At 35.5% G+C, this 14,453-nt stretch overlaps 2 protein-coding genes across 2 annotated transcripts in view; one reads left to right on the forward strand and one right to left on the reverse strand.

The window, feature by feature from the left end:
* The first annotated feature begins 389 nt into the window (after nt 1-389).
* On the forward strand, nt 390-5,028 carry aqp3a (aquaporin 3a). Its single transcript, XM_046842144.1, is given in 7 exon segments — nt 390-570; nt 2,563-2,689; nt 2,864-3,001; nt 3,078-3,181; nt 3,504-3,630; nt 3,633-3,720; nt 3,830-5,028. Coding segments are annotated over 7 exon segments (870 nt in total). The 5' UTR covers nt 390-462; the 3' UTR covers nt 4,008-5,028.
* A 4,785-nt stretch (nt 5,029-9,813) lies between these two features.
* si:dkey-245n4.2 overlaps nt 9,814-14,453 on the reverse strand; it is a 7,166-nt gene continuing 2,526 nt past the window's right edge. Inside the window, exons 3-5 of the mRNA XM_046841168.1 lie at nt 14,367-14,453; nt 12,064-12,154; nt 9,814-11,831 (exon numbers count right to left, since the gene is read on the reverse strand). The exon at nt 14,367-14,453 is cut by the window's right edge and continues 30 nt beyond it. Of these exons, the coding sequence (XP_046697124.1) occupies nt 11,624-11,831; nt 12,064-12,154; nt 14,367-14,453 (386 nt within the window). The 3' untranslated portion in view covers nt 9,814-11,623. The remainder of the gene's footprint in view (nt 11,832-12,063; nt 12,155-14,366) is intronic.

Raw genomic sequence — 14,453 nt, forward strand, 5'->3', positions numbered from 1 at the left:
GCTAAGTGTGTGTGTGTGTGTGTGTGTGTGTGTGTGTGTGTGTGTGTGTGTGTGTGTGCGTGTGCGTGTGCGTGTGTGTTTAGAATAAGAGATCTTATTGTGACAAAATAAAGTGGAAAATGAATGTACTTCAATGTAATAAATAACAAATTAAATAACTTGCATGTGAATTAACTTCCTCACCAATGCTTACAGATGTTATTGTAGTGTGTCAATATAAAAAAGAGGTAGGTCACAGGGGCTGAATTCATGTCTTCTCCAGAGGTATAAGTGGTTGTTTTGGATGTGCAGAACTAAACAGGGGGTGTGTGCAGAGGCTGGCCATGAGAGCTGAGAGAGGGCTGGGCACAGACTTACATAACTATAAGAGGAAGATGCAGGGCTGACTTTAAATTCACTCAAACATTTCACTGAGGGACGTAAAGTGCAGCACTCACTTGGAGTCAAGAACTCAGCAGAAAGATGGGCATACAGAAAGTTATACTGGATAAACTAGGTCGCACCTTCCAAATCCGTAATAAGCTTTTGCGCCAGGGACTGGCTGAATGCTTAGGTACGCTGATCCTGGTGGTGAGTGTCCTCATCTTCTTTGCATTATCTTTTATTTATTTACAAAGGCTTAAAGTTGTCTTTTCATACATTAACATGTGTAAGTTCATATTTTTTAACATTGTGTCTAGTTCTGGAATGATTAATCCTAAACAGCTTCAGCCAACAGACTTTAAAATGCTCTTTAATCTATTCCTTTGCTGATATGATATTTAAACTAGGCTTTGGTTAGAGACAGTATACTATAAAAGGCTATGAAGCTATACAGAGACTATGCATCCAACTTGTGCATAGTTGCAAAATTTGTTTTGTTTTTTAGTTAAAATACTACAGTATACAAATAGCTATAAATATTTCTGTCACTGGTTGTCTGATTGACTTATTTGATGCACTTGAAAATACACATAAAGGTGTAAATGTCTTTTTTTCTTCTACTCCACTGCTGATAGTTAAAACTCAAGGTTATATATAGCAATAAATTGGGAAATGGAAAATAAAGAGCAGATGGTGCAGTTTTGAAATGCATTGCCATGCACAGATTTGAATAACAGATTACTTAAATCGGACAACAAAATCAAATTCTGTATTCGTAGTAAGGCTCCATAAAATAACAAACACATCAAGCATATTTAAGGAGGCATTCTTTTTTTATTGGCACTGTTATGATAAAAAAAAAAAAGAGGTCAGTACATACATGGATAAAACCATGGGAAGTTCATTTTGTTGATTTAATAGATTATGTGACTGTTAAGTAACTTTTCTTTCTTTTTTGTAATTAATCTCACTTGGTATTGACACATCATTGAAACCACTGCCTTATCAAACTACCTGTGTAAAGTCACACACCCACACATACACTAAATCAATTGCATACATCGATGCAAAAAAAGGAGTGTCCCCTACACTATAAGGACTGCTTCATGTAGCTTAATTATCTTTTTGACAGAGATCAAGCATTTTCCCAAAACTTTATATGTAAAGCATTTATATGACACATTTATATGCAACAAATTCATATTTCTTAGTGAAGTAAAGACTTATAGTTGAATCTGAACTATAAAATTCTAAAAATACATTCTTATGCTGTATATTTGAAATATTCAATGACTGTTAGTTAACTCATTGACACTGTAAGACATGGAGAGGAAAGCGTTAGGAATGTATGGCTGTGGATGAAAAGAATTCTATAGCGTTCTACCTGTAGAGGCACAGGATTTCAACAAGAATGTGATTTTTGTTTTTGTGATTCTGCAGAAAACCTGTAGAGGAGATGCAACACAACACTCTTTTCCTATATTCCTTTTTATATGTACATTTCTGTATGCCAGTGGTCACACTATCTGTCCAAAAATACTCCTGTTCTGAAATCTATCCAAAAGGTATGATGACAAATGGGGTCTAGCAGATGTTGTGATTGATATAAAATTAACTTGATCCAGAGCACCTGAAGAATGGAACACTTTATCCAGACCACATGATCTATGGCTCCATACCTGCTGTTCTCAGAGAAATGATTGTGCCCTGGCTAACTTTACAACCACTTTAATGCCCACTTACTGCTCATTCCTGCCAGACACTGATCTGGCACACTGCTTGAGGTAGATTAAACGATCTGTCGAGAGCTTTGGATCAAACAAGTGATGTTATTGCAGGTGCATTCAGGAGTATGAAGAGATGGAATGTTAAATAGGCCCAGAGAGTTGTTCATATATTTATTTTATCTGTCCAGGACATGAGGTTTACAAATTTATATTGTATTGAATTGCATTTCATATGCAAAAATAATAGATTAATACATATGTATTACTTGTAACTTACTATATATTTTTTATTAAAGAATAGCATCTAATTCAACTAGATAAACCTCTGCACTAATTGTAATTTGGTGAAAACACTGACTCCCAGAGGTTTTAATCATTTTTGAAATATTACACCCGTTTGGATAGTTCTAGTGTAAAAATAACATATGCATCCCGCTTATCTAGCCTGACCCATTCTTCCCTCTGTCTGCAGATGTTTGGTTGCGGGTCAGTGGCCCAGTATGTGCTCAGTGGAGGATCTCATGGCATCTTCCTTGCTGTAAACTTAGCCTTTGGTTTTGCAGCCACACTTGGAATCTTGGTATGCGGCCAAGTCTCAGGTACAATTAAATCTTTTATTAATAATTGCTGTGATAATCATATATAAAATTAAATAATTTTAAAGAGACAGATGTTTGTTGCAGAATGGAAACAAAGTGTTAAACAGTTGTTTTTACACTGTTTTTCCTCTTATTGCTTCTGAAATGCTTCACCTTTTGCTACCAACTCCACAGGTGGTCATCTGAACCCAGCTGTAACTTTTGCCCTCTGCCTTCTTGGAAGGGAAAAATGGAGAAAATTTCCTGTGTACTTTCTCTTTCAAATCATTGGCTCCTTTTTTGGGGCTGGTATCATCTTTGGCATGTATTATGGTAAGTATCTCAATAAGGTTAATGCAGTGTAGTCAGTTTTTATTCCATGTTTAACATTTCTTATGACATATTTAAGATGCTCTCCAGAGACAGTATGAAAAAGATCACAAACTACCACTTGGAATTTTTGCTACCTACCCCAATGAACACCTTAGTACCGCCAATGGCTTTTTTGATCAGGTTAGTAATTACATAAACTTTTATTATTATTATTATTATTATTATTATTATTATTATTATTCTTTAGCTGCTCCCTTGAGGGGTTGCCACAGTGGATAATCTGTCTCCACAACACCCTGACCTCTACATCTGCCTCTTCAAACCCAACTACCTGCATGTCTTCCCTCACTACATCCATAAACCTCCTCCTTGGCCTTCCTCTTTTCCTCCTTCCTGGCAGATCCAATTACTCAAACCAGTGTCAGCTAAACAAAATGAATTTAACACTGTATCTTTGTCTTGCATGCTCTCTCATTTGTTATTCTTTTCACATTATTTATAGGTGATAGGCACAGCTGCGCTGATTGTGTGTATCCTGGCCATTGTTGACCCATACAACAACCCCATCCCTCAAGGACTTGAGGCTTTCACTGTTGGATTCACAGTACTTGTCATTGGGTTATCGATGGGCTTAATTCTGGCTATGCAGTGAACCCCGCCAGGGACTTAGGTCCTCGTCTGTTCACTTCCATTGCAGGCTGGGGAAGCATAGTCTTTACGTAAGTTAACCTCAGTGCTGGAAGATCGTGACACTCGTCTCTCCTAATGAATAATTGTCAATTTTGATAGATATATAAATATACAAATGAAACTATTTCTCTCCGACAGGCATGGAAACTACTGGTTCCTGGTGCCCATCTTTGCCCCATTCCTGGGTACAATTATTGGAGTGATTGTGTACCAACTGTTGGTGGGCTGGCATACAGAAGGGGAGGCACGGGAAAAAAAAAAGGAATCAGAAGAGCTGAATGTCAAGCTAAATGATATTGATTCTGCAGCTGCCTGAGCTGGGTTGAACAACATATCAACTAGGACTACCACTGTTTGGTTATTTTCCTTCACAAGGTATTCCTTCCTATATATAAAATCTGCATCTATAGAATAATGAAGAACAATGCTGTATATCTTCAAATTTATTACATTTCAGAAGAATTGCTTTAATTTCTGACATACTGTATATGCTTACTTTGTACTCTGTATTATATACTCTGCATAACTTCAAGACATAAACAATAAAATGTATCTTTCGTTAGGCGAATTATATTAATTCTAGAAAGGAAATAAATACCGGAAAACAAATCTGAATTTTGGAAGAGCATCACAAACATTCTTTCTTTACTACTATCATGCTGAGATTTTCTTTTGTACTTAAGTTGATTATGGCTATGAGAGCAATGATACATATATACACACATGATTATTTTCATTTCTGTAAATATATAATTTTTTTATAGTCAGTATAGGATAGCTTTTTTATGTCACCTATTTTGCATAAGGTCTTTGAAAAATTGGCTATTTCATTAGAGATAAATATCAGCATATTCAGCAAATTTGAGCATACAGTATGTAAAGAATATAACATAAGCTACTTCTGCTATAGTAAATGTGATAATTTTCTTGGGCACTATTGCTATGTTTAGCAACAGCATTTAAATATGAATAGCTGTTTACTGTTTTAGTTTTTGAAAAAAAAAAAAAAAGGGAATGACAAAACTATTGTCCTGCCAAAAATACAAGCACAACCTATTAAACCCCATATAACATTTCAGCAGCATTAACATAGCCTGTGGACCACTACTTTTCTTACTGGCATTTTCCTCATGACCAAGCATTTACATTTGCATGCCTTGTGTATTTAAATATATCCTCTGAATCTTTAACATTTCTAGTATTATTATGAGCACTGTTATGCAAATTATTTTAATACTGAAAGTCAGAGAGGTTTGCTTCTGCCTTTTAATTCAAAGTTTGTATTTTTATACCTTTGCCATTTTTAACATGTAAATAAAGACTTAATCCTTTGTGTAGTTGTTGCTGATGATTTCTGCTAATGATATAGACATTTCACACACACACACACACACACACACACACACACACACACACACACGTATGTATAAAGTATGTGTGTGTGTGTGTATATATATATATATATATATATATATATATATATATATATATATATATATATATATGAAGTTTTTACTATTGAGATAGATACGCAACGGTCTAAATTTAGCCATTCAAAATTAACATGCTTGTACACATTTGTGATGACTACAGAAATAATCAAAAACAATGGAGAAATAATCAAAGAACATGAACATGGGTTCTGCTTGCAATAAATCTAATCTAATCTGTCACAATCACAAAAACCTACTTTCACCTGCATGCATCATTTGTTCCAGATCAGGGAGAAGTGGAACAATTTTACAGAGTTACTGTTTCTATAACAAAGCCTGATTTTCATGTGCTGCCTTTCATCTAAGATCTTCAAGGGGCAATCTGTCCACATGCCATCTGTGAATGCCTGTGAACATCTGTTTTTCATGCACTTTATCTTATAAGGATTTATATATAAAAGCAGATTATCTTTATTGTAGTGTGAATCCAGTTTTGAAGCATTTATGCGTTTGGCTATTCTTTGAAAAGAAGAGAACATATTGTAAGGTTAGATATAGTACTATAATAATACACTATCAGATGCTTTTGGACAAAACAGTGCTAATGCCCTATTATGCAACCTGGGTTGGTGAAGAAACCAAGAATACTGGCCTAGCTGTTTCAACAATATTTGTTGTGGGATGCCTTTTTTCAGATTGTTTTGTTGTTAGATGTTGAGAAGGCTAATTTATTTTCCGCCCATGTCACATGTGACATAATACAGCAAAGTTTGCTCTAGGTCATCGTCAGTGCATCAACAGCAGGCATGTGGGACAGATAAAACTAACTGAGGTCCATCATTAATGCTTCAGAGTTTACTGTAGAGGAGCTATTTGTCCAAAAAACACTTTAAAACACCTTGGACTGTGACATAGGGCAGTGGTCCCCAACCTTTTTTGCGCCACGGACTGGTTTATTGTAAGACAATATTTTCACGGACCGACCTTTAAGGTTTGATGAATAAATACAACAAAATAAAATTATCCGATCGGCATAAAAACTGGAATTTCCTAAATATAATAATAACCGTGAATCCAGTGTGTTGTTTTTTGTTCATTTTGCTTGCTTGGGGTTTGAATTTAGCGGTAATGTATTATGTGTTAGCAGCCGGAGCAGCCCCTTTAAGAAGGTAGCGGATAGAGGTAAGACATGTGACTGAGGCAAACATCTTTAAATGCATCAAGAGTGAATCATAGGCAGATGTGGAGAGAATCCGGTAATTTTTCAAAATAAAACAACGTTCAGAATCAGATACTAAATAAAACGGAAATAATGTAAGTTATGTATTCTTTCTGTGTGGCCCGGTACCAATCGACCAGGGGTTGGGGACCACTGGGATAGGAAAAGTGACAGCAAGTGACAAAAAGCAAATTTGTACATTTGGCCTTATGAGTTGCTTATCCCTATAAGATCCTACTCAGGCTGCTGCTATTGAGGTGGCTGATACAGCTAGACTAAAATCTCTCACTGGCACCTGTGAGCTATAAGGGAAGCTACCCAGATTAATTTTCAGGTGTTGGTGATGTCTTAGCTGAACATGTAAAACTGTTAACCTCTGTTGCACATTAGCTTGTTTGGTCTCAGCTCCTGAACTGATTTCAGCTTCATTCACCTTAAATTGAACTTGGACATCTATGCTTATCAATTAGCAGTAATGGGCGTTGGCACCTAAAGAACTGTTCAAGCAGCAAGGCTTGAGTCAGATTAGACTCTGAGTCAGTATCTGTATGTGCCAACCAGCCTTGCAGCGTCAACGTTGACACTGTGACACAGTTAGCAAAGGGAGGTGCCACTGCAAATTTAAGTAAACTGCTCTAAATTGTAAGTCTGAATGCGAGTGTAAATATGTCTATACATGGCACCATGAAACAGTCTGGCATCTGAACCAGGATAGATTCTTGTCCAAGGGTTTCTAAGATAAATTAAAAGATAAACACAACCATGACCAGATAAAGCACATACCAATGATAAATGAATACAATGACAAAATGTTAAACATACTGTATTTCAAGAGTGTTCCCTTTATATTTGCTACAAGAATGTGTACCTAAGTGGGTTTTTTGTGTTTCCTCAACATCACGCTATTATTATCATTGCATTATACTGTGATAATTTGAAGATTTTAATATAATGAAGACCACCATGTTTTCCATCAGTAAAATCATCAGTTTTGACATATAGATTTACCTTTAGTCTGATGTTTTATTGAGCAGTTGTGGACATTGACATCAAAGGAAAAGAATTTATAAAGATATAAACCAGAAAAGGGAAAGTCTTTTTGCTAAAATCCCCAAATCGAAGCAATTGTTTAATTTTGTTGACACAATGTTTGTGATTTGCTGCCTAATTGTTGAGATTTCTAATATTTGCTTACTTTTCCATAACCTCTTTGGCTGTGTAAGGAATTCTTTTGGGCTTATAAACAGATGTTAGCATTGGGATGCGTCATGATGTGTTTACTCTGCTGAATTTACAGAAAGTTTGTCTAAAGCATGTGATTACACAACTTTTAATCATTTTTTTATTGTTTCCTGCTTTGCACAATAAAAGGCATTTTAGTGGGTCACCTCCAGTAGTAAAGTTTCCTGCCAAGACTCTTTTAACTTTGGACACCCAGAGGGTGTTGGTCAGCCATATGCTGCCCATATGTGAAAAACACAGACCTAGAAATCTGTAGTGGGGTAAAGTCCTGAAATGTGTTTCCAAAGTCATGAATGCCAGGCTGTAAAACTCCTTTCATCATTTTACCTCCAGATGGAGAGTCTGGAGGTAAACTTTTTGACAGAATTCCTTTGGATTTTTGTTTCCACTACCATCCAAATAAGTTATCAGAACCATGTGGTACAAAATGCATGCTAACCTCTGTCTCATTTTGCCATCTTCCTCTTCTTTCTGGGAGTCATTTGCAAAACCTTCTCAAAATATTTAAGCAATTACCCATGTGAAGAATGTCACCATTAAACAGTGGACATACTTTTTGGGTGGAGAAAAGCTATTTCCTTTTCAGATAGTCGGTCTCCTGGACACATACTTCAATAGAAACGAAAGGAAAAGTAGGGAAAAGCTTCATTAAGGAAAGTTAAATGACAAATGAAAGTAAGATTTTACAAAAGCACAAAAATAATGGTGTATGTTTTGTATGGTGTATTTATGTATAAATCGAGCAATGTAATTTATATTCAAGATTATTATTATTATTATTATTATTATTATTATTATTATTATTATTATCTTCTGATTTGTCAATTTTAGGAATATTGTGTCCTTAAAGAACAGCTGTAGGACTACTTGCATTACACATCCAATTATACCTATAACATAGTAACTGGTAGTAATTATTTTTACCTTCCCCAGTATAAGTGCAGCTTCCACAATTAATCATTGTTTCATAAGTTTTTTTTTTTTTCTGTTTGCTCATCTCTAAAAATACCTTCCACCTGTCTCATTAAACGTTCATAAACCAGCATGACCCTCCATTACTGTCCCTTTGCTCTAAATCGTCAAAGCTCAAGTGCATTACTTAAAATAAACTATTTCCTAAACCCATTTGGGCTTCAGCTCTGATTATATCTTCACTGTAGCCGTATTTGTATTTGTGTCAAAGGGCAAGCATAATTAAAAGGAAGTATTATCAGATGGTTCTGCCCAGAGTAAATAACAGAAACCAACCAACTGTGACATCCTTTGCAGATCAGCATCAGGTGACTTCCATTTTGGAAAAAATGTATTAAAAGCCAGTGTATATCATCTTGAAATTATAGCTATACCACTAATCTCCAGGGTAAAACACTGTGTGCGTCAAGGCAGCAGATATGTATCCAGAACAAGGACAGTCTCTACCCTATAAGGCTGGGGATCCAAACAGTCCAATTATTTGGGTGGAAACGTTCTGTCATGTTGTCTTATCAGAACACTTTGCCCTGTGAGAGAGCACATCCTCTCTTAGGTTGCCACATCTCCCCCATAAATCCACCAATCTTCCGTTAATGCCTAGTGAGCTTCCAATATAAATGTAAGATTTGCAGACATTAAGGAATATTGCACAACCTAAGTGGTTTACTTTGGGTTGTTAGCCCTGCAAATGATGTTTACACTCACTGAGAGTGTATGTTTTTTAAATTCCACAGGAAGTGCAATAGGGGATATATTCAAAGCATGCTGCATGCTAAAGTTGTTGCAGATGTGCAATACAACAAAAAACCTTTAAAACCATTTCTTTGCATTGTAATACAATAATATTTTTTCGATAATAATCTAAACCAGTTATGTGAATTTGTTTTTATTTTGCCTAATCCCCAAACATTGTGAAACTATTTGTATATTTTGTTATATATAAGATCAATAGTGCAAAAATAAAAGTAGTGGTAAAACAGGTTTCTATAGGAAACTCTTTTCGCACGCACGTTGCAACTGATCTCACTCTGAAAGCTGTGTCTTTGTTTGGACTTGCAAACTTCAAGACATAGCTTTCCCTGAGTACAAGGTACAGGTGTGTCTTGGCATGCATCTTTCCTACTTCAACCATGTTATGTTCTACATGAATTTAGCACATGGGGCCGGGATTCCATTCTGAAATGAGAGATGGGTCTTAACATGCCACAGTCTAATTCCAGAAAGGTCTTGGAAACAGTAATCAAACACACCATAAATATGTGCACTGCTTTTATTCTGTGTTAGTCCAATGTTATTCACGGCAAAGCTCCTCTACATACATATACATATATCAAGGTCTCATTGGGGTTAAACATGTTTATGTAAGCTTATCTTTTATTGTAGTCTTACTCATAATCTCTGGGGTCAAAACTGCATCTTACAGTAGCTGTGTATCCTTTAGTTTAGTAAGATTTATCGTAATCCCTAAAGACAAAACCGCCTGTTAGTTGTGTATCCTTTAGTGTAGTTAGATTTATCATAAATGACATTTACTTTCAAGTCCAGCTGCAACCAACCACAGTGCAATGCAATGCTGATTAGGCAACTGTGCTGCGATGAAAATCTACATAAACAGAAATTTGGTGAGTTAGTCAAAATAAGGCAAAAGTAGATAAAAACCCTGTACTGTAAAAACATGGCTATAAATAAAATCAAGCTGAATGAGGTGATGTTCTGTTCTCACTAAAAATAAGCCTCTTTTTCAGAAACGCTGAATTATACCCAGGAAGGTGGAGTGCATAAATAATTAGGTAGAACGAGCTATTGTAACCTGCACTCTGAAAACGTTCATTATTTGGTTTTTCTGGAAAGTAGTCAAGATAGATTAAAGCACAACTGTATTCCAGCTGCTCTAATGCTAAAATGCAGTACTAGTGGTATTCAGTTTGAATAGTTTTAAAATGTTAATATTATCTATTTTTAAATTTCGTTCCGATCCACATTACAATAAGCCATATCTTTTCTAGTTTTTGTCAATGCCAATGAAACCATGCATTTGTATAAAAAAACAGTATATATGGGATAATCGTAAAAATGACATTATGAATTGAGTTGAATGTTTTCTTTAGAACGAAAAACAAATGCTTGAACAGAACACAAAGGAAGAAGAGCAAGGCTAAAATGGTGACGTCAGTTGAGAAAAAAAAAAAAAAAATTTAGCTCACATGAAAGCCATCATCAAATTTTATGACATTGTAAAACATCTAAAACAGCTTTGATTTATTAATAAATAGGCTTCTCACACTAACGCAAAAAAGAGCTGTATGGTAACTCCTAAACAGAACAGCTACACCACCCTAGTCTAATTTATACTTGAGACAAAAGAGCTTGTTGTAATATGGCAGGTTAGGACTAGTAAAGATATAAATGCCTGCAGGAATGAAACTCATTGCATTAACTCTAACTTGTCTCTCTTGTTTAGTAACTCATGCTTCAGTGTGTGCTCAGACATGTATACAGGGATGCACATAACAGAACCTTCATGCACACGTTATTTTTTTTTTTTTTCAGTACATGCTTGTTTACATTTTCTCGCACTGTCAAACTACGTATGTAGCATCACCAAATCAACGGACACCTACGCATATAGTCATTCCTGGAAACAATGTCTCGGGACAGTTTCATTATCTTTCCTGAGCACCGTGTAATTATGCTGTAGAGCAACCTGTTTTATTATGAACTGCAAATCTGCACAATCCCTCCCACATATACTGTATAAAGACACCCAGACACAAAGGTCTCAGGGCCATGCATGCATCTCCACCCAAACAGCAACTTAAACCGATTCTAGCATTTTAAAATGGAGACTTTTCTGAGCAAGGTCACTAATTATGAATGTTTACAATTTCTGAGGCCAGCTTTTATGCTTTCTGCAGTCAAATTTAAACTCGCATTCAGGAACCACAGCGGCTGCATAAAAAAAAGAGAAAGAAACACTACATGCTTACAAGCAACACAAGGTAGTGTTTTATAAAGTGGAAAATGACTGAAAAACAGAAATAGGAGTTTTGTATAGGAATAGGAATTTTAGGAGGTTTGATAGGTGTCAAATAGTGGTGTAATAGTGCCATCCTTCCATTCAACCAGGATTTCCCCACGCTGAATGGACGGTGAGCGGGGAGGTTTCATGGGATGTTTGGTGAGAGAGGCTCTTTCGCTGGAAACCGGGGAGCCAGGCTGACTTGTTTCGCCACAGGATGTGTATGATTTAAGAACCACAACAGTTTTCTTCCGCCTGGAAGAAAAGTAAATGAAATTAGAAGAATGTGCCAGAATAACAGGAATCTCCTGTACAGTTATAAACATGATTTTTCTCACAATGCGTTTCATTGTAATTAAGCAATTGTGTGACAGCTTGTGTACAACAACAACTCATGCTGCTAATGAAATCTCAAAACAACTGTCAACACATCAGTCACTCATTTTGTAAGATAAGTGTTAGGGACTGCCAAAGGAAGTAACCTCACCTATTTTGATAGATGTTTAGGAAGAGAATGGCCATCCCAAGAGTGAGGGCAATTGAGCTCAGGACCAGCATGGTCACCTTCCATTCCATTCCTTTTAAAAACACATACACATTGTTGTTTATCTGTAATTTGGGATTTTTCTCAAATAAAGCTTCGTAAGAGATCTGTGTGTGTGTGTGTGTGTGTGTGTGTGTGTGTGTGTGTGTGTGTGTGTGTGAGTGCTTGGGTGCCAACATTGGGTCTGTTTTACTTATATATTATTATAAAGAGCTGTCCTCAAAGATATCATTAAAATAATATTTTAGGCCAGACCATTTCAATTTGTTTGCTTCTATCTTTAAGTTTTATTTTTAAAATAAACTATAATTTTGTCACAAAGACATACAGTAGATAAAATAGCAAATGCTTATTTGTGGGTAGTTAAAATAACACACATACAGAATGCTGATTATATCCATTAGATAACATTGCTTTGTGCACAAATTGTGATGTAAAAATGCTCATAAAAAGCAAAAAAAATTACTTTTAAAGGCCATATGCCACTCCGGTAGGGAACCATTGGGCAGTGTTGACTCTATGAATGGCTATACCTCAAATCTATGCCACCACTGCCCAGGAGGCTGTAAAATAAGATCCTAGAATTGCCAAGCTTCCTGCATCCTGCCTAGACTTTAAGTTGCTATGTATAAAAAACATCATCTAAATCTGAAACGCAACTAAAACAGGTCAATCTGGTTTTATAAAGAAGCTTGATGTTGTTTTCATCATGTCATTATCTTGCTGTTTTGATCTTTTTCAGTTGAAGTCATACATGCTATTTCGTTTTCAACACTCATTGGAAACGTTTATCAATAAGATAGTCATACTTGAGTAGGCATGCTCCAACAGGTATTGCGGAAATCACCCAAGATACATGAGTCTGTCACATTTATCACACAATTTATTTAGCATAATCCCTGTAAAATTTCCTGTGACTGTTAGATTCTACATAATTTAGATTTACTGGTCGTGAGTTCAATAAATAATAGGTATATCCAGAACATTTATTGACTGTCTAAAGTATTTCTTTTTTAACTATTCTTTTAACCGTTCTATTTTATTGAACAATTTATCAATTAAACAGTTGACAATCTGTTTAAATCTGTGTAAAATAATTGTATTCTCCTATTTTTGTTGTTATTATTATTATTATTATTATTATTATTATTATTATTATTATCATAGTAGTAGTAGTAGTTCATGTAATGGCATAATCCAGATTTTCCAGGTCATGAATTAGTTGACCTAATCTCAAACCACTACTTTTTAATTTTTGATTTTGTCCTCTACTGCCCCCATGTGAGCATCTATAGAAATGGTGTCACTAATGATTTAGTTTGAACCAAGGCTCAGGAAACCAAAAACATGTTTTTTTTATTTATTGCAACTTCATGCCCACATCCAACAATGAAAAAACACTATGATAAACAAAGATAATGATTGTTTAATGATTGAGTAATGCTGGGCAAATGTATTTATCGTAAAGGGTTTAAAAAACTTTTGCAGGCACCTGTCTTTTATTGTGAATTGACTGTTTCTGTGTGACTGTAAGCAATGTCAGTCTCCACACAGACAAAACACACATATGCATCAGTCTGGAATTCCAAATACTTGTATCTGTAACTATATTTAAAGTGAGCTAGGCTTAAAACTGAAAGACGTCTTGCCCCAAGCTGCATACCATAATCTACACATTATATTATAGAAACTCTGGCAAAATGCCATCAATGTATAAGTTGATGTGTAAGTTTTGGCTCTGACATTAGTTAGACGTTACATCACTCAACATCTGAACTATTAGCGTTACTATTAGAGTTATTACTTTTACTAAAATAGTTGTCATTATAATTCTTACTTTTATTCATCCCTGCACATTATAATGCATTTAGATGGTCTTATTCAGAAAACTATGAACGTTGAATTTAAACCACCAGAACCCTGAGCAGGCAGCTGCATCAGAATTTTGTCCTGGAAGCTTCCCCTTTATGTCCTCGTGTAAAGATTGTACGAAAGTGTGAAAGTGTAAATGTGTTACAGTTAGTAGTGACGCTGTTACTGTTTGTGTTAAAAAAATATCTGCAAGCTAGTCTTACTGGACTTCAAGTCTAGTCTTAGCTTATCTTAGCTAAGCAGTTTACACTGTTTACAAGCTTGTTTCTAAAAAACTATTTTTTCTAGCGTAAAAGGAAACAGAGCCACAGAGCAAAAAATGAAAAGGAAAAAAACATTTTTTTTTTGGTAAATGCTTTGTACAGTATACTCACCATAATCCACGCTGAAAGGGTTTACAAATAGGCCAGGCTCCCTATCATCAGTGCTGGTGTTTATAGTAGCAGTGGTGAAGGGTGAAG

This window comes from Silurus meridionalis, chromosome 27 (assembly GCF_014805685.1).
Source record: "Silurus meridionalis isolate SWU-2019-XX chromosome 27, ASM1480568v1, whole genome shotgun sequence".
Taxonomy (NCBI): Eukaryota; Metazoa; Chordata; class Actinopteri; order Siluriformes; family Siluridae; genus Silurus; species Silurus meridionalis.